The sequence below is a fragment of the Rana temporaria genome, chromosome 9 (genome assembly GCF_905171775.1).
Source record: "Rana temporaria chromosome 9, aRanTem1.1, whole genome shotgun sequence".
Taxonomy (NCBI): Eukaryota; Metazoa; Chordata; class Amphibia; order Anura; family Ranidae; genus Rana; species Rana temporaria.
Window position 1 is genome coordinate 45,844,478 of NC_053497.1, and position 20,686 is coordinate 45,865,163.

General features: G+C 44.0%; 1 protein-coding gene across 1 annotated transcript; it reads left to right on the forward strand.

Moving 5' to 3' along the window:
• The first annotated feature begins 99 nt into the window (after positions 1 to 99).
• PAF1 (PAF1 homolog, Paf1/RNA polymerase II complex component) lies at positions 100 to 20,642 on the forward strand. The gene is made up of 14 exons (XM_040323363.1): positions 100 to 260; positions 3,999 to 4,028; positions 8,802 to 8,894; positions 8,971 to 9,092; positions 11,438 to 11,504; positions 12,554 to 12,655; positions 12,742 to 12,847; positions 12,936 to 13,004; positions 13,890 to 13,993; positions 16,291 to 16,407; positions 16,535 to 16,663; positions 16,764 to 16,869; positions 19,116 to 19,209; positions 20,166 to 20,642. The coding sequence occupies exons 1-14, from the start codon at positions 214 to 216 to the stop codon at positions 20,561 to 20,563; spliced, it is 1,584 nt and encodes a 527-aa protein (XP_040179297.1). The 5' UTR covers positions 100 to 213; the 3' UTR covers positions 20,564 to 20,642.
• The last annotated feature ends 44 nt before the right edge of the window (positions 20,643 to 20,686 follow it).

The window sequence follows — 20,686 nt, forward strand, 5'->3', positions numbered from 1 at the left end:
AAAGAATCTTTTATTCAGCAGCAGAGGGCGCTCTTCAATGTCTAAACTACAAGTCCCATGATTCCACTGGGCCTTTAAGGACCTTACGTCATGGGTGGCCGTAGTTGTGCCTGTTGCGTGTGTTCACTGTGTTGGAGGAGGCGGAGCGATTGAGGGCCCCGGCAGTCGGGACCTGGGATGTGGACGATTGTGGGTTGTGTGTTTTGAGATAGTATGGCGCCCACCATCCAGACACAGGCGCAGCGGGAGGACGGACACCGGTAAGTAAATATGCAATGTGGTGCGCGGGAAGTGATTGGAGGCCTGAGGTGGAGAGGCGCGCGGTGTAGAGTAGACGTCACTCTGAGGGCTCCACCGGGCACACACAATGCTACTAATGGGGGATTCTAGTGCTGTGTAATGTGAGGGGACAGGAACAAGAGAGCCGCCATGGCTGACCTATTCCTGAAAGATATCACTTTCCTGGATAGTACAAGCATGCAGCAAGGGAAGGCTGAAAGTACTGTGGGAGGCAGCCCCTGGTTGGCTGAAAGTACTGTGGGAGGCAGCCCCTGGTTGGCTGAAAGTACTGTGGGAGGCAGCCCCTGGTTGGCTGAAAGTACTGTGGGAGGCAGCCCCTGGTTGGCTGAAAGTACTGTGGGAGGCAGCCCCTGGTTGGCTGAAAGTACTGTGGGAGGCAGCCCCTGGTTGGCTGAAAGTACTGTGGGAGGCAGCCCCTGGTTGGCTGAAAGTACTGTGGGAGGCAGCCCCGGGTTGGCTGAAAGTACTGTGGGAGGCAGCCCCGGGTTGGCTGAAAGTACTGTGGGAGGCAGCCCCTGGTTGGCTGAAAGTACTGTGGGAGGCAGCCCCGGGTTGGCTGAAAGTACTGTGGGAGGCAGCCCCGGGTTGGCTGAAAGTACTGTGGGAGGCAGCCCCTGGTTGGCTGAAAGTACTGTGGGAGGCAGCCCCGGGTTGGCTGAAAGTACTGTGGGAGGCAGCCCCGGGTTGGCTGAAAGTACTGTGGGAGGCAGCCCCGGGTTGGCTGAAAGTACTGTGGGAGGCAGCCCCGGGTTGGCTGAAAGTACTGTGGGAGGCAGCCCCGGGTTGGCTGAAAGTACTGTGGGAGGCAGCCCCGGGTTGGCTGAAAGTACTGTGGGAGGCAGCCCCGGGTTGGCTGAAAGTACTGTGGGAGGCAGCCCCGGGTTGGCTGAAAGTACTGTGGGAGGCAGCCCCGGGTTGGCTGAAAGTACTGTGGGAGGCAGCCCCTGGTTGGCTGAAAGTACTGTGGTCACCAGATTGGCGTTGCAGCCAGGCGACTGGCATTTTTAGATGTACTTTGCTATTCCAGGTTCTATTTGGGCCCAAAATGTGCGAAAAATGTGCATTGCGCTTGTGGTGCCATTATTTTTAATGACGCTTCAAACGCGGGTCGTTTTCATAGGTGGAAAACGCATAGCAAGAACACACGGGGCACACCAAAGAAGAAATAAATTGGGGGGTGGAATAAAATTGTGTGTGTGTGTGTAATATATATATATATATATATATATATATATATATATATATATATGTATGTGTGTGTGTGTGTGTGTGTGTGTGTAAAGCAGGGCTCAACAAACCCCAGGTCGCCATGGTGACAAGAAGTTTCATCCTGGCACCTGCGCTGCGGCCCAAATGTTCCCCATACACCCCTATGTATCCTGTGCTCCGCTTGCCCATCTACAGGTCGGGGATGGGCGTAGTATGTGCCAACGGGTAGAGGAGAGGGAGGATAGAGGACACATCCGTTCTCCCCTTTTAGTTGATGACCCGGAAGTGATGTGTGACGTCCCCATTGTTTCCCCGGCCATCAGTGCCAGAAAAGAATGTAATGCAGGGCGATGTGCATTGCATTACATTCAATGGAGCACAGGAGAGACATGTGGGGTCGTTTAGGCGGCACTCGCACATGATCGCGGGCGGAATCGCCGTCATTTCAAATGGCTGAAAAATACCAGATGCGTTTGCAATGCCGTTACTTCTAATGGCACACCAATCTGCAAACGCTCGTCGCTTGTAATCCAAAGCACTTGTATATCAAAGCATTTTTTTTTACAGAGTATAAAAGAGAAGAGAGACACCTCTAAGTGTAGCAATAAGTTGCTAAATGTTGTACCTTCATTAAATGTAACCATATTGCTACACTTAGAGGCTCCTCTCTTCACTTCTATACTCAGTTATGACATGACGCTACTCTTATATCAAGACATCGCTTGTATATCAAGGCAAAATTTATTAAAGCATTTTGCTCATCTTGCAAAACTCTCTCAAACCAAGTTACTCTCAAACCAAGTTACTCTCAAACCAAGGTTTTACTGTAATTGCATTGCACACGCGTTCCACATTTTGCAGCCGTTTGAAATCGCGTGGCGGAATTGCGGCAATTCTGCCCATGATCATTGGTGAATGCAACCTTAGACCCTTTATGTGTCCAAGTGCTTGTATACTCTTATTTGTAATTTTTACCTACAGGTAGGCTTATTATAAGGCTTATCCGTAGGTACAATTATTATACCATACAGGTTTATTCTCTTTGCATGCCGGAGCCACGAACCCGGAAGAAACGCCAAGGGAGCTGACACCTTGCCCTCGGCATTTCTTCCAGGTTCGCGGCTCTGGCGCTGTGAGTGGCCGAAACTGCGATGACGTCAAGAGGTTCCGGGTTCACGTCTGCCGGCATTGAGCACATGCGCCACGTCTCTTTGCGGCTGCATGCAAAGAGAATATCTCCTAAACCGTGCAGGTTTATGGGGGATTTTTTTGACCTACAGGTAAGCCTTATTATAGGCAAAAATGACTGGGCATGCAGGGTTTATTTTTATTACATTTTTACAACCGCTTTAAATAGCACCTGTCACCAAAAAATAGAAAATAAAAAATCACCACTATGTATTGGGGGGGGGGGCTGCTCTTTTTTTTTTTTTTTTTTTTTTTCCTTAATTGTAAAAAATTAAAGTTACACCCAAGCACATAAAATCGCAAACAATCGAGGCCCCCACATGTACAAACGTGGACACACGTGGCAGGGCGCCCACGCCTGAAAACATTGATTGTGATATAGATGTTGCATATCGCTGCGCATACTAAAATGAGAGCAACAATTCTAACACCAGACCTCCTTTGTAACACTAAACTGATGACCTATAGGGGGCTTTTAAAGTATCGCCTATAGAAAATATAGGGTACAAGGTACAAACAGGTAACAGGTACCCGCTCCCACTTCCTGCTGAGTTGGCCACTGTGAACTCAGCTGAAAGTTCTCCTCTCACCACAGTCGGCCCATTGAGAAAGCACAGCGTGATTTGCTCAGTAGGAAACCAGCTGTGAAGCCACAAGGTGTCGGGGCAATAGTGGCCCATCATTGGTTTCAGGGGGGGAGGGCAATGGTGGCCCATCATTGGTTTCAGGGGGGGGGGCAATGGTGGCCCATCATTGGTTTCAGGGGGGGAGGGCAATGGTGGCCCATCATTGGTTTCAGGGGGGGAGGGCAATGGTGGCCCATCATTGGTTTCAGGGGGGGGGGGCAATGGTGGCCCATCATTGGTTTCAGGGGGGGAGGGCAATGGTGGCCCATCAATGGTGTCAGGGGGAGTGCTAGATGGATCAAAATCCATCCAAAATTCAACAAGTTCAGTTCTGGCTTTTCCTGCCCAACAAAGTAACTGTTGGAAAACATTCATTTGATCAGCGGCTGCAGCCAATGGCACGGCAGGGAGAATTCCTCTGTCCGCCTCACTTGTGTGGATGGCGGAATTCAAGACGTCATCATGTATGGCCAGCCTTCGAGTTTCATGCTCTGTATTGAAGTGAATTGTTTACTTCTATACAGTCACTGAACTCCTCGGCATAGTTGTATTCATATCATGAAGAGTGTAATAGGAAGAATGGTAACATCAGTCTCAGCAAGAGGCACTTTGTTTTCTATAAGTTTTATGTCCTCTATTTACTTCAATATCTGACAGCTCTCTTTTGTCTTCCAGGTCCAATGCCCACCGAACAGTTCCAGAGAGGTGAGTTGCTCATAAGATCTATTACATGGGGGGCTCATCTATAAAAATGGGGGTGTGGCCTATAGTCGCAAAGCCCTCTGAACTTGGACACAAAGTTCAGAGGGTTATTTCCACCTTTGCAGCCAATATAGGAGAACACCTACTTTATATTTATGTTCCCATGCACATAACAGAACTAAAAGAAATATGTTTAGAAATTGCTGCATACCTTCTTTTTTTTTTACTTGCTGAACAATTCTAATTGGCTTCCTCCTTCTATGTAATGTTATGGAGGAGTTATGTTTACCAAAGTGAAGAGTGTCTGTACTCTTCTGGCAGATTGCCATTATCAGTTGTAGTCTGGATGAGCGCACCATCTGTCCTAACATGGATAACGTTCTCAAAGCTTGCATGGTACACTGTATGTAAATGATCTTTAAAGAAAAAATCTAAGAGTCGGTTCACACTAGGGCGACACGACTTCCAGCGCGACTTTCAGAGGCGACTCCGACACGACTTGAGCATGAACCACAGGGCGATCTGGGGAGATTTACAACACAACTTGAAGTCGTCTCCAGGACAGGAGACTTTCCAGTGGCCAATCAAACAACAATCAGCTCTAGGGGAGGGAGGGGGAGGGAGAGGTTTGCCTGAGAAATGTATGTTATCTTCCTGGAAAGTCGCTTCAGTTAAGACAATGATCAGACTTGGAGGCGACTTCCATTGAAATCAATGGGTACAAATCGCCTACAAGTCGGATTAAAGCAGTACAGGAACTTCCTTTGAAGTCGGAGCGACTCGAGTAGTGTGTATTAACACCGCTCCCATTCACTTGCATTGTTTTTCTCGACAGCGCGACTTGGGACGACTTGAGGCGACTTCAAGTCGGATCCCAAGTCGCCCCAGTGTGAACCGACTCTAACTCTGTCAGTGCCTTAATGGCACATTGGAAGCTATTCCAAACAAAACAAGCTGTCTGTCCTATGTAGAAACCAACTAGTAGAGTAAGATTATTATTATTATTATTATTATTATTATATTTTTTTTTTTTATTATTATTTTATGTTGTTGGGTTGTGTGAATGGGAACACATAACAAAAATATTGGGGTTTCTTAAATTTGGCTGCGATGATGGAAATATTCTTTAAAGTAGATCTTACCAGAGGAAACTGAGGGCTTCCATTGCTGACAGCCTTCTGAAAATCTAAGTTCCCCGGCTGTTATCCCAACTTGAATACGTTGAGTCTCTGACCCTAAACAAGTTTGCAGATTGGGAACATTCTTATCCACTTAAAGTGGAACTCCATGCTATGCCCTCCATTCCCTCCTTCTTCTAATTTTGGTACTTTTTTGAGGAGAAGCGGGTACCTGGTTTTTGACAGGTACCCGTTCCCACTCCTGGTCAGATTGTCATGGCAATCCACTGGGAGTCCACCCCCTCCCCACAATAAACATGCTGGCTCTGGGACCCTAAAACCAGCAAAGAATTGGTGCTGGACCCCTAGACAGGTGAATGTCTTTTTATTAAATGTCAGCAGCTACATTATTTTATTGGGGGTAAAAAGGCTGAAGAACGCTTTAATCTAGATTAGTGAATGACTGCATTGTTGACGGTTTTTGGGGCAAAAATTCTAGGACTTGTTTTCTCTTCATTAAATCACTGATCTGCAGTATGTATCGGGTTCTAAAACTTTACTGGTTGTATTTTTGTTCAGTCAGTAAATAATTGTACTCCACCACACACACACAACGTTAAAGAGAAAGTAAAGGCAAACGTTCTAAGCCTAATCTATCTAGCCCTAAAAAGAATATATCGCTATACTTTCTGGTTCTGCAGCCACTCCAGGCACCAGCAGTGCACTCTGTGTGCAGGAGATGGCTGGGAAATGACGTCACATAGACTTACTATGGGGCTTTTGTTGTCGGCTGCCTCTCCTGCACACGCCTACACATTGAAGTCACCACTGACTGCTCAGCGTGGGACCAGATTGGCTGCAGAATAGGTGAGTATAGGGATATATTTTTCTTTTTCTTTACATGGCTAGATGGATTAGACTTCGACTATGGCTGAGAGTAGGTTTTGAGTTACAGTGAATCTGGAAAGTATTCACAGTGCTTCACTTTTTTCCACATTTTGTTTTTACGGCCTTATTCCAAAATGAATTCAATTCATTATTTTCCTCAAAATTCTACAAACGATAACTCATAATGACAACGTGGAAGAAGTTTGTTTGAAATCTTTGCAAATTTATTAAAAATAAAAAAAAAAATATTCACAGTCTTTTCTCAATACTTGGTTTACTCACCTTTGGCACCAATTACAGCCTTAAGTCTTTGAGTATGATGCTACAAGCTTGTCCCATAGCCACTCCTTTGTTATCTTGGCTGTGTGCTTAGGGTCGTTGTCCTGTTGGAAGATGAACCTTTCCACCCAGTCTGAGGTCCAGAGCGCTCTGGAGCAGGTTTTCATCAAGGATGTCTCTGTACATTGCTGCATTCATCTTTCCCTTGATCCTGACTAGTCTCCCAGTTCCTGCCGCTCAAAAACATCCCCAACATATGATGCTGCCACCACCATGCTTCACTGTAGGGATCGTATACGCTAGTTGATGAGCGGTGCCTGGTTTCCTCCAGACATGGCGCTTGCTTGTTTCATCAGACTAGTACATTTTGTTTCTCGTGGTCTGAGAGTCCTTCAGGTGCCTTTTTGGCAAACTCCAGGCGGGCTGAGCCTGTCATGTGCATTTTACTGAGGAGTGACTTCCATCTGGCCATGTTACCAAACAGGCCTGATTAGTGGAGTTCTGCAGAGATGGTGGTTCTTCTGAAAGATTTTCCTCTCCACAGAGAAACACTGGAGCTCTATCGGAGTGACCGTTGGGTTCTTGGTCACCTCCCTGACTTAGGCCCTTCTCCCTGATTGCTCAGTTTGGCTGGGCGGCCCACTATAGAAAAAGTCCTGTTGATTCCAAACTTCTTCCATTTACAAATGTTGGAGGCCACTGTGCTCTTTTTGTGTACCCTTCCCCAGATCTGTGTCCCTATATACAATCCTGTCTCAGGGGTCTACAGGCAATTCTTTGAACTTCATGGCTTGGTTTGTGCTCTGACATGCACTGTTTACCTTACATAGACTGGGCATGATTTGGAAAGGCACACACCTATCAACTGAATTTACCACAGGTGGACTCAAAGTTGTAGAAACGTCTCAGAGAGGATCAGTGGAAGCAGGATGCACCTGAGATCAATTGCGAGTGTCCTGGCAAAGGCTGTGAATACTTATGTACATGGTATTTTTTTATTATAAATTGGCAAAGATTTCTAACAAACTTCTTTTATGTTGTCATTATGGGGGGGGGGGGTGTTTGTAAAATGTTGAGGAAAATAATGAATTTAATCCTTTTTGGAATAAGGCTGTAACCCAACAATGTGGAAAAAGTGAAGAGCTGTGAATACTTTCCAGATACACTGTAGGTCTTTGCCTTTACTTCCACTTTTAGCAAGCAAGAATGCTTAATATGCTTTTAGTTTACCACATTGTAATCTGGCGTGGATCTCTCGATCTACCTGATCTAATTTTGATAGTTTTCATAATTTTGCACATCTTTTTTTGATACTGTTTGGCCCCCGGGGTATCGGCTTTTAAGACCGGTGTTATGTGCTTGTGACCAGTTTTAAATTACATAATAAAAGTGATCTTTTATTTTTTGGCCCCCGATGTCATTCTTTTCTATACCCACAGTTGATCCAGAGGATGTGTAAGGATGAGGCTGACACTCCCGATACATCTACATACATCTTCCAAAACAGTCCGTCACAGTAAAGCAGGCATGTCCAAAGTCCGGCCCACGTGCCAATCACGGCCCTCGTTCCTGTTTCGAATGGCCTGCCTGATGATTTGGACATGTATATCTTTTGTGGCCACAAAAGATATACACGCTGGCTGCCTTGGATGGGATAGGGAGGAGGCGGGACATGTGCCGTACATACAGGTGAATTTCCTGTTTGCACAGCGGCCTCTGTAATAGGAAGTCCTGTCTCCTGTGCTGCCGTTGGACGACTGTTCTGTCCATGATAGGAGGCGGGACTTTGTATTAAAGAGGCCGCCAAGAAAACAGATTCTGCTGTATGTAATCTGTTGGTGCTTGTCCCGCCCCCCTTCCTGTCCCATTCGAGGTTGCAGATGGGCATCAATTGGGCTGCATTCCTGGCAATGGTAAGACATGGCAGCGGTGGGGCTGCATTCATGGCAGCGGTAGGGCTGCAGATGGGCACTGACCCTTATTTTGCTTCAGTTCTTTTATTTTAAAAAAACATTTTTTTCCTGAAACTTCCCTTCTAAAGTGCAGGTGCATGTTATACGCCGATAAATATGGTATAGCCAAATGTCACACCCAAGCTCATCTCTTCGTCCCACAAAGGCAAGAGAATTATTGTTGGGCAGTGTATTAGTTGCTCGGATGAACACACTTGGACCAAATTTTAATGGGTCAAAATGGTCTTTAAAAAAAGTTTGGACACCCCTGCGGTAAAGTATTTGTGAATGACCCTTTGTACATTGTCATTCTCTGACTCTGGGGAATTATACATTCGTTCCCTTACCTAAGGTTAGTAAGCCTTGCAGGAACTCAGACAGTGGCAGCTTTCAGTGGCACCAGACTAGTGTTAGTGCTTTCTTTTGTGTTTTTTTATTTCCAGGCCCCGGCAGCTTTTCCTGCAGAATTGGCACCCCAGCCTTGTTTTGTACAGTTCAGAGTTATTTATTTTTTTAACCATTTCTTTGTCTTTCTGCAGGTCTGGAGTTGTGTGTCGGGTAAAATACTGCAATACATTACCAGATATTCCCTTTGATCCCAAATTCATAACTTACCCCTTCGATCAAAACAGGTAAGTGGGTGCCACACACTGTACTGTTTGCCTAAATGCCAGTTCTCTTCTGAGCAGGCCTGATATCTTCTTCCAGATTCGTGCAGTATAAGGCCACATCTCTTGAAAAACAACACAAACATGACCTTCTCACCGAGCCAGACCTGGGAGTCACCATTGACTTGATCAACCCTGATACATATCGCATTGACGCCAATGGTAAGTGAGGATGCAGGACCACCTGCCACCAATGCCCCCTTCTCTTAGCTTTAGGCCTGTCCTCTGGACAATATATAGTAATGTCGCTTTTCTGCAGGCTTGGCGGAGAAAAGTTTGAACCACTGACATCCGTCTTTGCTTTAAGTACCCATCTCTGCCTCTGCCAAGTGAAGTGTTTGCTTCAGGTTTGCATGTTGTACCATAACAACAATGTGTGCAAATAATTTCTTTGAGGTGTCGGTGTCTTTTTTTTTTTTTCTTAAACCTCCTAGTCAGAATGCTGCTAATGTTCCCTATGGGGGCAAAAGGTTGCCATAAGGCAGGAATGTCAAACTCCATTTCATTGTGGGCTGTATCGGCATAATGGTTGCCCTCAAAAGGCTGGTTGCATCCATTAGCCTAGATGTCAAGAGTCCCCCACCCTCCTTTACATCACAGTGCCCCCCCCCCCCTTCTTAACTTGTGCTGTTACCAGGAAGAAGCTGGGAGGCAGAAAGTGCAGGGTCTGCAAGAGACACAGAGGAGGGCTAGAGTCTGCTGAATGCCGAGACTAGGGGAAGGGGAGCCAAAAGGGTGCAGCTGCTGCACAGGATCTGTAAGGTTCTCTGCAGCCTTGTGTTTGACATGCGTGCCATAAGGTGACCTCTTTCTGAAAGTGTTAATTTCCCAGCTGTCACGCTGATCTGGTGGTTTTAGGACCCAATAAGCAGATAAGGAGTTTTGATTTCGCTCTGACTTTCTAAATAGTGACCAAAACCCCCCCCCCCACACCACACACCCAGAATATTGCTGGGTAAAATATCCACAGCAGGTTATAAAGTGCTTGAAAAAAGGGACTCCATATAATATCATGCATTGAAAGATTGTTCTGCAAACAGCTTAAATACTTTAGTGCACCGTTGGTGCGATTGTGGCCCCAATAGGTGAGCAGACAATGTTTTACCTGAAATTCAATGCTATTTTATCTCTTTTTGCAATCCATTGACAAAAAATGACAAAACCCAAATCTAGGAAAAAAACAAACTTTCTTTCCATTTTGACCAGTGTTAAAAAAAACAAAAAAAAAACAATCCTGTAGCTTAAAATGACAATAAATTGCAATTATGATGCAACATTGTTTATAAATTGAAATCAGAAGTTTTATTTTTATCTTTTTGCACTTTATTGCAACATTAAAAAAAAAAAAATGAACAGAATAAAATAAAATAAAAAAAATCTAGGAAATAGTTGAGGAGAGATGAGGGGTTAATTGGAGCTTGCCAGTTCTTAAATGTGGGGGCCGCATTGATATTCCTTTTTTATTTTATTTTCAGATTTTTTTGCAATGGTAGTTTTTTTTTTTTTTTTTACTTTTCTTTTGTAAAGAATTAAAGGGGTTGTAAAATTTTATATATATAATATATAATATATATATATATATATATATATATATATATATATATATATATATATATATATATATATATATATATATATATATATATATATATATATATATATAATGTCCTTATTTCTTCTGAGAAATCCTCACTTCCTGTTCTTCTGTCTGTAACTCCACACAGTAATGCAAGGCTTTCTCTCCGGTGTGGAGTATCGTGCTCGCCCCCTCCCTTGAGGGGGGAGGGGCGAGCAGGGGAGTCTGTACTCCCACTAACACACAGCTCCTTTCTCTATCTGCAACATAGAGAGCGTTCTGACTCTCCCGCTCGCCCCCTCAAGGGAGGGGGCGAGCACTCCACACCAGGGAGAAAGCCTTGCATTACTGTGTGTAGTTAGACAGAACAGGAAGTGAGGATTTCTCAGAAGAAATAAGGACATTTAAAAGCAAAATGGAAGGATGAGGTAAGTGAAGGAGGACTGCACTAAGGTAAAGGAAGCTATTTAGGGGGAAACAAAATTACCTTTACAACCCTTTAAGCCTAACTAAACCCACTGATTTAAACATTTCTCAAAAGAAAGTTCAAATTAGATATGCTTATTAATTGTTAATAAATGTGTAGCCAAAATGTATTTGGTCATACTTTTCATGTGGGTCACAGGAGGGCACTAGTAGGGCACGCACAGCACATGCTACATTAATGGCATGCTTCTATTGAGAATGGTGACAGTTGTCAGTGTGCTTATGTATACTCTTAACCAAGCTTTCAAGCCCTCAAATGGCCGGCATAACAGCTAATCATAAGTGCAGTATCGTTGCAACTGCAGATCTAAATGGAGGCTAAGATGCAATGTCTTCCGCAGAATGGAGGGTTTAGTTGCTCCTTTAAAGAATGAAAAGGCCTTTTCTAAATTAAAGCTAATGATGATAAACTTAGACTAATCAAAATATTTTCTTTCAATTGCAGTCCCCCTGGATTTAGCTGATGAGAAGCTTCTTGAAGAAGAAATTCAGGCACCCACCAGCTCCAAGAGGTATTGTTTTACTTACTTTACTTAAAGGGCCACTTAAAGTGATAATGAATGTTAAGGTGTTATTTAGGGCTCATTCACACTTGTGTGATTTGTCATGTGACTTTGGACATGACAGTCACAGCCCATTGTTTGCAATGGCACCAGATCAGTTAAAGTTGCATTGATTTTGAAAAGGTGCCTGCACTACTTTCATGCTCCTTTTGGTCCAGGGAATGTAAAGTCTGTTCAAAATTGCACCAAAAGACACACTGGAAATTGTGCGTCTTTGGAGATGCGCTAATGTGCATTAAAGGGGTTGCCAACCCTGATGTTTTTTCACGTTAATGTATCCTATGCATTAAGGTGAAAAAACTTCTGGCAGTCACCAGCCCCCCTGCTATACTTGACTGAGCCCCGTATTTCCCTCTGAGATGCGCTGTCCCTCTCTGCACGGGGTCCCAGCTCTTGATTGGATAGATTGAAAGAAGCCATTGGCTCCTGCTGCTGTCAATCAAATCCAATGATGCGGGGGGTGGGGCTGAGTCCGAAAATTCATGTCTAAGGATGCCGAATGCTGGACTCGTGAGCGTGCCTGCAAGGTAAAACCTCCTGCCCGGGGCCTGTAGCACCGGTGAGGGACCCCAGAAAAGAATTGGGGCTGCTCTGTGCAAAACCATTGCACAGAGCATGTAAATACAGGTTTGTGTGTTTTTTTTTTTTTTTTTTTTTATTGACCGTTTACAACCTCTTTAATCAAATTGGTTGCAAAATGTTCTTCCAGCTCTTCCTTACTTTGCCAGCTTTTTGTGGCCCTGCCCCAACTTTTCTGAGACATGTTGCTGCACTCAATTTCAAAATTGCCTATTCTTTTCTTAAAATTGTACATTTTCCCACTTTAAACATTTGATACGTTTTCTATTGTGAATGAAATATGGGTTTATGAGATTTGCAAATCATTGCATTCTGTTTTTTATATAGATTTTTACACAGCGTCCCAACATTTTTTGGAATTGGGGTTGTAAAAGATTAGGCATAATGGTTCCTTTCTTCATCTTCTTTTTTACATACAGGTCCCAGCAGCATGCTAAAGTGGTTCCATGGATGAGAAAAACTGAGTACATCTCCACAGAGTTCAACAGATACGGTATCTCCAATGAGAAGCCTGAAGTCAAGTAAGTTCAGTGTTTGATTCCCATGCACCTTTGCAGCTCTTGCCCTTCTTTGTTGGTTTAACCCTTTGGTAATTGTGTCACTACAGGATTGGAGTGTCTGTCAAGCAGCAGTTTACAGAGGAGGACATCTACAAAGACAGAGACAGTCAGATTGCAGCTATTGAGAAGACATTTGAAGATGCTCAGAAACCTGTAAGTGCAATGAATGATGAGCCACTTATAGAGGATTATAGGACCCTGAATGTCTCCATTATTAACGCTGTTCATTTCCTCTCTTCAGATTACTCAGCATTACAGCAAGCCTCGTGTTACCCCAGTGGAGGTCATGCCTGCCTTTCCTGACTTTAAGGTACAGTGCTAAAGAGATGCCTGACAAGGTGTAAGATAAATCGCCACCCCTACTAGCCAGGAAAAACTGCAACTGTGCTAAAGACAGAAACTCCTTTCATTTGTTTATCGCAAATTTTACAGCATTCAGTATAGGCAGTGTTGGAGGGTTTCTTTGGTGATGTTGGGTGGGAATACATCCTCTTATGAGATAATCATGTGCCTCCCAGTGTGTGTATATGAGGTTTCAGTTGGCACAAAGAGGTAGGATCTTAGAACCGTGAACTCGCCTACCTGCAGTCTAGGTAGGAGTTATGTGGTGCCAGAAAGGTGTGTATAATACCTTCCTTGCCTGGAAATGGTCTTGTGTTTTAGTTGGAGACTTTCCTTAACTGTGTTGCTGCCAGAGGAAACGTGCACATATAAAGCATATTCTGCAATTTTTTTTTGCTTATTGCTATTATAGGGGGGGGCTTGCGGCTGATGAAGCTCTGATGCTCCGTACTCTCGACCGGGTTTTCCTACCGTAAAACTGCGAGGAGAGCTTTTGGCCGGGAATCCCGGCCGTGTGTATGCTCCCTCGCAGGAAAACTGCCGAACCAGCTCTCTTTCCTTCTTTTTTTTTCTTTTTTTTTTGACGGGATTCCTGACAGAATTGTTTCCGTTAGAAATCGCAAGAGTGTGTACCAGGCAACCGAGTTGAGGGCTGAGCTCATTAGGGGTTCATTCTTCACAGAGAAGATCAGTTGAGTGGATGTTCACTGAAGCCAGAGGCAGCCTAGAGACTAGCACTTTCAAAAGAGAAGTCAGGATTTCCTTTGTATTCAGAATATTTGGCTGCCATGTTGTATTACTGCAAATTCCTTCTTTTCTTTGTTCTAATCCATTACTATGGTTCCATTCCTAGATGTGGATTAACCCCTGCGCTCAGGTCATATTTGATTCTGATCCTGCACCTAAGGAGGCCACAGGATCTGCAGCCCTGGATATGATGTCACAGGCTATGATCAGGTAAGCTTCCCTCCATGTTCACTCTGCTCCATCTTATGAAGTGCAGGTTACCGTAGACATAGAAAGTAAAAAAAAATAATCAAACAACTTTAGCAGAAAGCTGACATCTCACACCAGTGGCAGATGGAACATAATAATGCCGGCACTATATCAGTGGGCACAGCCATATAGGGAGCGGTCCAAGAGGGGGGAGATTTATTAAAACTGGAGCACTCTGAATCTGGTGCAGCTGTGCATGGTAGCCAATCAGCCTTTTACCTTCAACTTATTTAATGAAGCCTTGATAATAAAACCTGTAAGCTGATTGGTTTCTATGCATAACGGTATCCGATTTTGCACGCTCCTCTTCTTTTTTTTTTTTTTTTTTTTTTTTTTAAGCCCCTCCCCATCATTGACTCCAAGCGGCTCTGGCGTGAAACAAGAAAGGTGCTCTCAACATAGGAGCCTAAACTGCCCCTTTTGCCTTCTATCTGATTGCTAAATAGAGCTCTAATCACAAAGCAAGAGCCTTTCAACTTGGGTTCCTCTGAAGGTTGCTAGGGGTTCCTTCAGCAATTGGGAATGACCATCTCCTGCAGTCGGGCCATTTTTAAACTAACCACCAATGTAAGATGGGACTTTTTCCACTGATCCCAAAGTAAGGGGAACACTTCTGCACCAACCATCAAATGCCACCTGTCTACTGTCCACCAACTTAATGTGAAACTACAGCTTTCACTGTCCTGTTACTTTACTAGTCCTTATCAGTATTGTTTAATTTTAAAGATAATTACTGGAAAAACATGTTTATAGAGTAGGAGTTTATTAAAACCCTCTCTGGTTGTCGGACACAAATGCGTACACCACCTTTTAGCAATAAATGATAGTTATAGTGCATTTCTAGTCAGTATACATTGAAATGCTTTTGCAGTGTATATACTTTTAGTACTCCTATAATGCTCTCAACACAGCAGTTCTATAAGGGCTCATAATTCTCGTTCCCCACTCAGCCATCTTCACTGTACAGCCTCCCTGGCATCACACAGCTGCCTCTTGAAAATCCTCTTTTTTGGGGGGGGCCTGCTTAATGGAAGATCCATAGACCTGCAATACCTGTGTACATAATGACAAGCTGTATACAATCTGGGTTTTGGCAGTACAGTGGCTTTAAAGGAGAAGTCCAGCCTGAGCTTTTTAGGCTGGGCTTCTTCTCTGGGTCACAGGAGTGCAATTAGTTTTGTACTCCTGTGACCCGTTTTCAATAGAGAGCAGTCTGAAATCCACTCTCCGCTTGACGTCACTGCCATCAGTCGGGGCAGCGCATCATCACAACTTCCAAGTCGGGATCTGCCAGCTGCCCTGATTGATGGCAGTCTCAGCGAGCCACTGAGATGGCCGCTCCCCGGCCCTTCCACAGCTCAGCCCTCCAATGAGTGTGGAGAAGCAGAGAGGAAAGACGCCGACAGTCGGCAGCTTTCCTCTTGGGATCTGTGAGAACCGAGCCATCAGTGGTGTTTGGTGGCTCGGTTCTCGGTGCAGGGACGGCGGGGGACAGATGCAGCATCGGTCTGATGCTCCATCCACGAGGCAAGTATGAATAAAAAAGAAAACCCATGCTTCTCTTTTAAGCATTGTGTTCCTCCATTCGAAATTCCCGGCCAGGACAATGTCTGCATGGAGTTTGCATGTTCTCTCTGTGCTAGTGTGCGTTTCCGGACATGCTGGTAAGCTCATTGGCTCCTGTCTAAAATGGTTCTAGTATGTGTATATTTATATTTACAATATGAGATAGAAACCTTTGATTGTAAGCGTCTCAGGGAACAGATGTGAATGTAGATTATATAAAGGGCTGTATAAATGAATGGCGCTATATACATGCTAATAATAATAAAACATTACCTCTGTTTAAGTTTAGTTACATTTAGCTGATCGTTTTAAAATGTGGACAAAAATAAATGGGTTATAGATCTCATTTTAAAGTGCAACTCCAGCCTAAAATGTATTTTAGTTTGTAAAAAGTTGTGAAGGGTCAGATTTGTATTTTTGCTTGGGAGTCTGTTGGAAAGATGTTCCTATTTGGGCGAAGTTCCACATGTTTGGCCACTATAACTGAGATAGAAAGTGAAGGGATTAGGACTAGTGATGTTGGATGCAACAACAAACCTGACAGATGCTAACCTTTCCTCACACCGCTAAAAAAAACAATTGTATGTGTTCAATGTATTCACGTCACGGTAACCACCATCTCTGGAACGGGAAAAGAGCAAAATCCAGGTTTTAATACTTTGTCATTTATTAATTTCTGATTTATTTCCCAGAGGTATGATGGATGAAGAAGGAAACCAGTTTGTGGCATATTTCCTGCCGGGGGAAGACACCATGCGGAAACGAAAAAGGGACCAGGAAGAGGGTCTGGATTACATGGCTGAGGACATGTAAGTGAACAAACTACCCACAAATCTCACAATATTTCTTTTGTAGACCTGCATTGTTAGTCACCCGTTTTCTTGGACTTGAAGATGCATTTTTTTTATTTTTAAAACTTGTGCTTTTGATGAATAGATATGACTACAAGATTGCCAGAGAGTACAACTGGAACGTTAAAAACAAAGCCAGCAAGGGCTACGAGGAGAACTATTTCTTCATCTTCAGAGAGGGTGATGGTGTTTACTACAATGAACTGGAGACAAGGTGAGCTGCTCTCTTTATGAGCCAAGAGTTTGTTTTCCATTAGGACTTTGTCATTGTTTAGAAGTATACGCTAATACAAATTCTTCCTTGTTTGGTGCAGAGTACGTCTCAGTAAAAGGAGGGTGAAGGCTGGAGTTCAGTCTGGAACCAACGCTTTCCTGGTGGTGAAACACAGAGATATGAATGAGAAGGAGCTGGAGGCTCAGGTAGGAAATCTTGGTGGTTAGAGAATGAGGAAACATACATTATGAGTTACCAGAAACCATGCAAAAAAACACTTTATTTGTATTTATTTTTTAATTTGGAGTTCGTCGTTAAAATCTGTGCTTTGTTCATCTAGGCCAGAGAAACAGGTTTGCATTTATGCCCCATTCCTAGCTACACATAGTCTATCGTTCACTTTCTTGATGTTCCATTGAGTCACAGGGATCGAGTGGAAAGAATAAGAACAATAGAAACTGCCCGACATTCGGCCCATGTGTAAGGCACCTGGTTTTTGTAGAAGGGTCTGACATGACTGAAAATGGTCTGCTGACTACCCCCGATCAGGTCTGTGAGCGCTGACCAGAGTATTCTGGCGGAGGGGGCTGTCTCCCTGTCAGAACACAATAGGACAGCAGGGGAGATCGCTGTACTAACATTGGATTGTTAGTAAAGCGGCTCCGACCTGAGCTGATTTTTTATATATATATATATATATATATATATATATATATATATATATATATATATAATTAAAATAAGTATAAGCCAAGTTTTTCAGCACTTTTTTTTTTGTGCTGAAAATGCCCCCCCTCGGTTTATACTCAAGTCACTTTTTTGCGCCTGATCTCCCGGATTTGGGGACCTGGTACCTGGACCCCAAACTTGGCACACATATAGCCCCACTCTTTCTCTACAAGTGTGCAAAGTTTGTTGGCTGGGGGGGCACCGATTTTTCAAAGTCAGGCACCCCTTCCATTGACTCACATGTTAAAACGTGTATGTATGTATGTGTGTGTATATATGTATATGTGTATGTATGTATATATATATATATATATATACACACATACATACATACATACATACATACATATAATATATATATATATATATATATATATAGTTCATCCCACTGGGTTGAATGGGGAAAAGAAACTTCTAGTGTATACAAGGTTTAAATGTATGCTGCTGGGAGAGAGAGACATTACAATGAAAATCTGTTGCTTTTTCCTCTAGTCAAAGCAAAAGCTTACACTGACATTCACATGCACTGGAATGGAGCGCAGTCAACTGTTACTTTTTATCACTCGCCTTCATCTGCAGGCATGATCTTTTCTTTAGAGCACCCTTTTCGCCCTGAAATGTGAAACACTCTGCTATACAGTTAATGACCTCCTGCAAGACATTGGTGGTTTTAACGACCCCTTCCCCATGCCATAAGTGTTCCAAAATGTAATGGCTTCTATGACCGCAAGAAAACTTTAGAAGGTGGAGCAAACTACCAGCTTCTTAATGGGAGCCCCCTCAGTGTTTGGGCTTAAGGGCAGAGAAATAATGATGGTCTATAAATTTTTTTTCCAAAGCAGGTTTGCTTTAAAAAAAAAAATTGACTAGTCATTGGAAAAAAATTCTAGGCTTCCTTTGAGAAAACAAGTTCCCTGGCTGTCATGCTGAGGTTTAAACACTGTGTTCCCACATGTAACAAGTGCAGAGGGTATTTTGATTTTGATACTTACCTATTCATACATGCTTGATTTTAAAGTATGTAATCCAGACTTGGCCAAGCAACTAGTATTCTTAAGAGGGCATCACTGATATTTCTCTCATGGCAGGGGTACTTTAAAGCACTAGTAATCCGCAGTTGGGGGGGGGGGGGAATCCCCAACAAGGCATCATGTGCTAGTATGCATTGCATACTAGCACATTATGAGACTTGCCTCAAAACGAAGCCCTCCAGCGGCACACTGTCGCCACTGAGAGGGCTTCATCTTCTCCTGGTCTTCCTTCCGGGTTCGCAGTTTCCGAATACATGTTTACTCTGTATGTCCATACACCCTAATGTACAAATTTAAAGGGGGTTCTAAAGGTAAATGTTTTTTCACCTTAATGCATTCTCTGTCAATCACATCAAATGACGTGGCGCGGCCGAGTGATACAGTGAGCGGCTATGGCCCCCGGATGTGTAACCGGAGTGCGCCCGCAATCACTTAACATGCAAGCTCGCTCGCATGAAGGTGTTGGGTCCCTCGGCGGCTGTCTCAGCTCCCCCCCCACAAGGACTCCAGAAGACTAGGTTTGGGGCCACTCTGTGCAAAACAAGCTGCACAGTGGAGGTAAGTATAACATGTTTGTTATTTAAAAAAAAAAAAAATTTCTTTAGTGATCCTTTAATTTTAATGTGTGAGGCACATTTTGTCCAGCAGGGGGAGACATTGTACATGTTTCTTAATTCTCTTCTCACTTGCAGGAAGCCCGCAGAGCTCAATTGGAGAATCATGAGCCAGAGGAAGAAGAGGAGATGGAATTGGAAGTGGATGTGGATCATGATATTCAGGGATCAGGTATGGTCTTTATGATTCTGTGTAGATTATTGTATATTACTGCCAATGTCACCAGGACTGAGCTGGCTCGTGTGGCAAGCTTTGGTCTGAAAAGTTTTGGCGAGTGATGATGGCAGCACAGTGCACTACAGAAACTCACTTTAGATGGAATTAAACAGAAAAGGGTGGCTCTTTGTATAAATGAGCCTTTTAAGGCACCTCTCGATTGTCTGATGTCCGCAGCCAGGCAAGAGACGTGTTCACCAAAATCCATGTCCTGAACAACAGGCAGAGAGGAGGAATGTGCTTCTTCATACTTCTTTAGGCTAGCATGGCTGATAAGCAGATTGCGTGACCTGCGGTTGCATGTTGCCTTTATGTTCTGAGTGCATTTGATTGTATTTATAGTCTCTTTAGTCCGGGTTCACACTATTTCAAATTGGATGTGGGATCCTCTCGATGGAGCCGGTTCACATAGCTCCGATGCAAATTTGCACAAGGGGTCCTGTGCATCTTTTGGTCCGTTTCAGGCCCAAATTCAGACCTGAAACAGTAAACCACGACGCACTGGACCCCTACTGGGAACCGCATTTGGCATCCAGTGTGAACTGAGCCGGTAACCAGACCCGGTGAACCGGATTGGTTGAGACGAGTGTCAGTGTTAACCAGGGAACGCACAACCCCTGGTTAACTATTTGGAAGCCGATTGGAGCCAACAAGCCGCTGGCTCTGATAGACACTTCGAAAAACCAACAAACTGCTGTTGTTCAGATGGCCGGCGCTCGCACCGCCGCTGACTATTGGTATTTAAAAAAAAGAAGAAAAAACAGCAAAAAAGCTATTTTGTGTAAAAAAATAAATAAAAAAAAGGGTAATGCAAACAATTTAAATATGCATGAAGTTCCAGGAGCAAGTTTGGTACATGGTGTGTATTCTGCTTTCGTTGCTGATTGTCATGTAACTTGCTCCTCCCTTAGATGCAGAAGACGGAGAGAAGGGCAGTGAGAGTGAGAAGGAAGGCAGCGCTGGAGAGCCCTCGGGTAGTGAGAGTGAGAGAGAAGATGTCCCAGAGGAGAAGGAAGCCGAACAAGAGGATAAAGAGAGCAGTGAAGACGACAGAGCTGCCAGAGACAAGGAGGAAATCTTTGGCAGTGATGATGATGACGACGACGACAGCGATGAGGAAGTGCAGAATGAAAGCGGAAGCGAAGCAAAGGAAAGCGGCAGCGAGGAAGAAGAGGACAAAAACAGAAGGCGCAGAAGCCGCAGCGCCAGCAGCAGTCCGTTTGGAAGCGACCGATCTCCGCAAGCAAACGAGGAGCAAAGCGGAAGTGAGCAGGGCTCTGCCTCCAGCGATGGCAGCGATAGCGACTGAATACAGATCCTGCTCGGTACACAGTTTTGTAAATATTTGTTATTATACTTTTAGTTCAATAAAAGTTTTCAGACAGTTTAAGTATTGGCGTATTTGCTGTAGAAAGTAAAAGATTGGGATGTC

Coding starts and splice junctions, on each gene's coding strand:
- PAF1 (XM_040323363.1), top strand. CDS start 214: ATGGCGCCCACCATCCAGACACAGGCGCAGCGGGAGGACGGACACCG. Junction 12,848..12,935: donor TTGAAGATGCTCAGAAACCT/GTAAGTGCAATG, acceptor TCCTCTCTTCAG/ATTACTCAGCATTACAGCAA. Junction 19,210..20,165: donor TCATGATATTCAGGGATCAG/GTATGGTCTTTA, acceptor CTCCTCCCTTAG/ATGCAGAAGACGGAGAGAAG.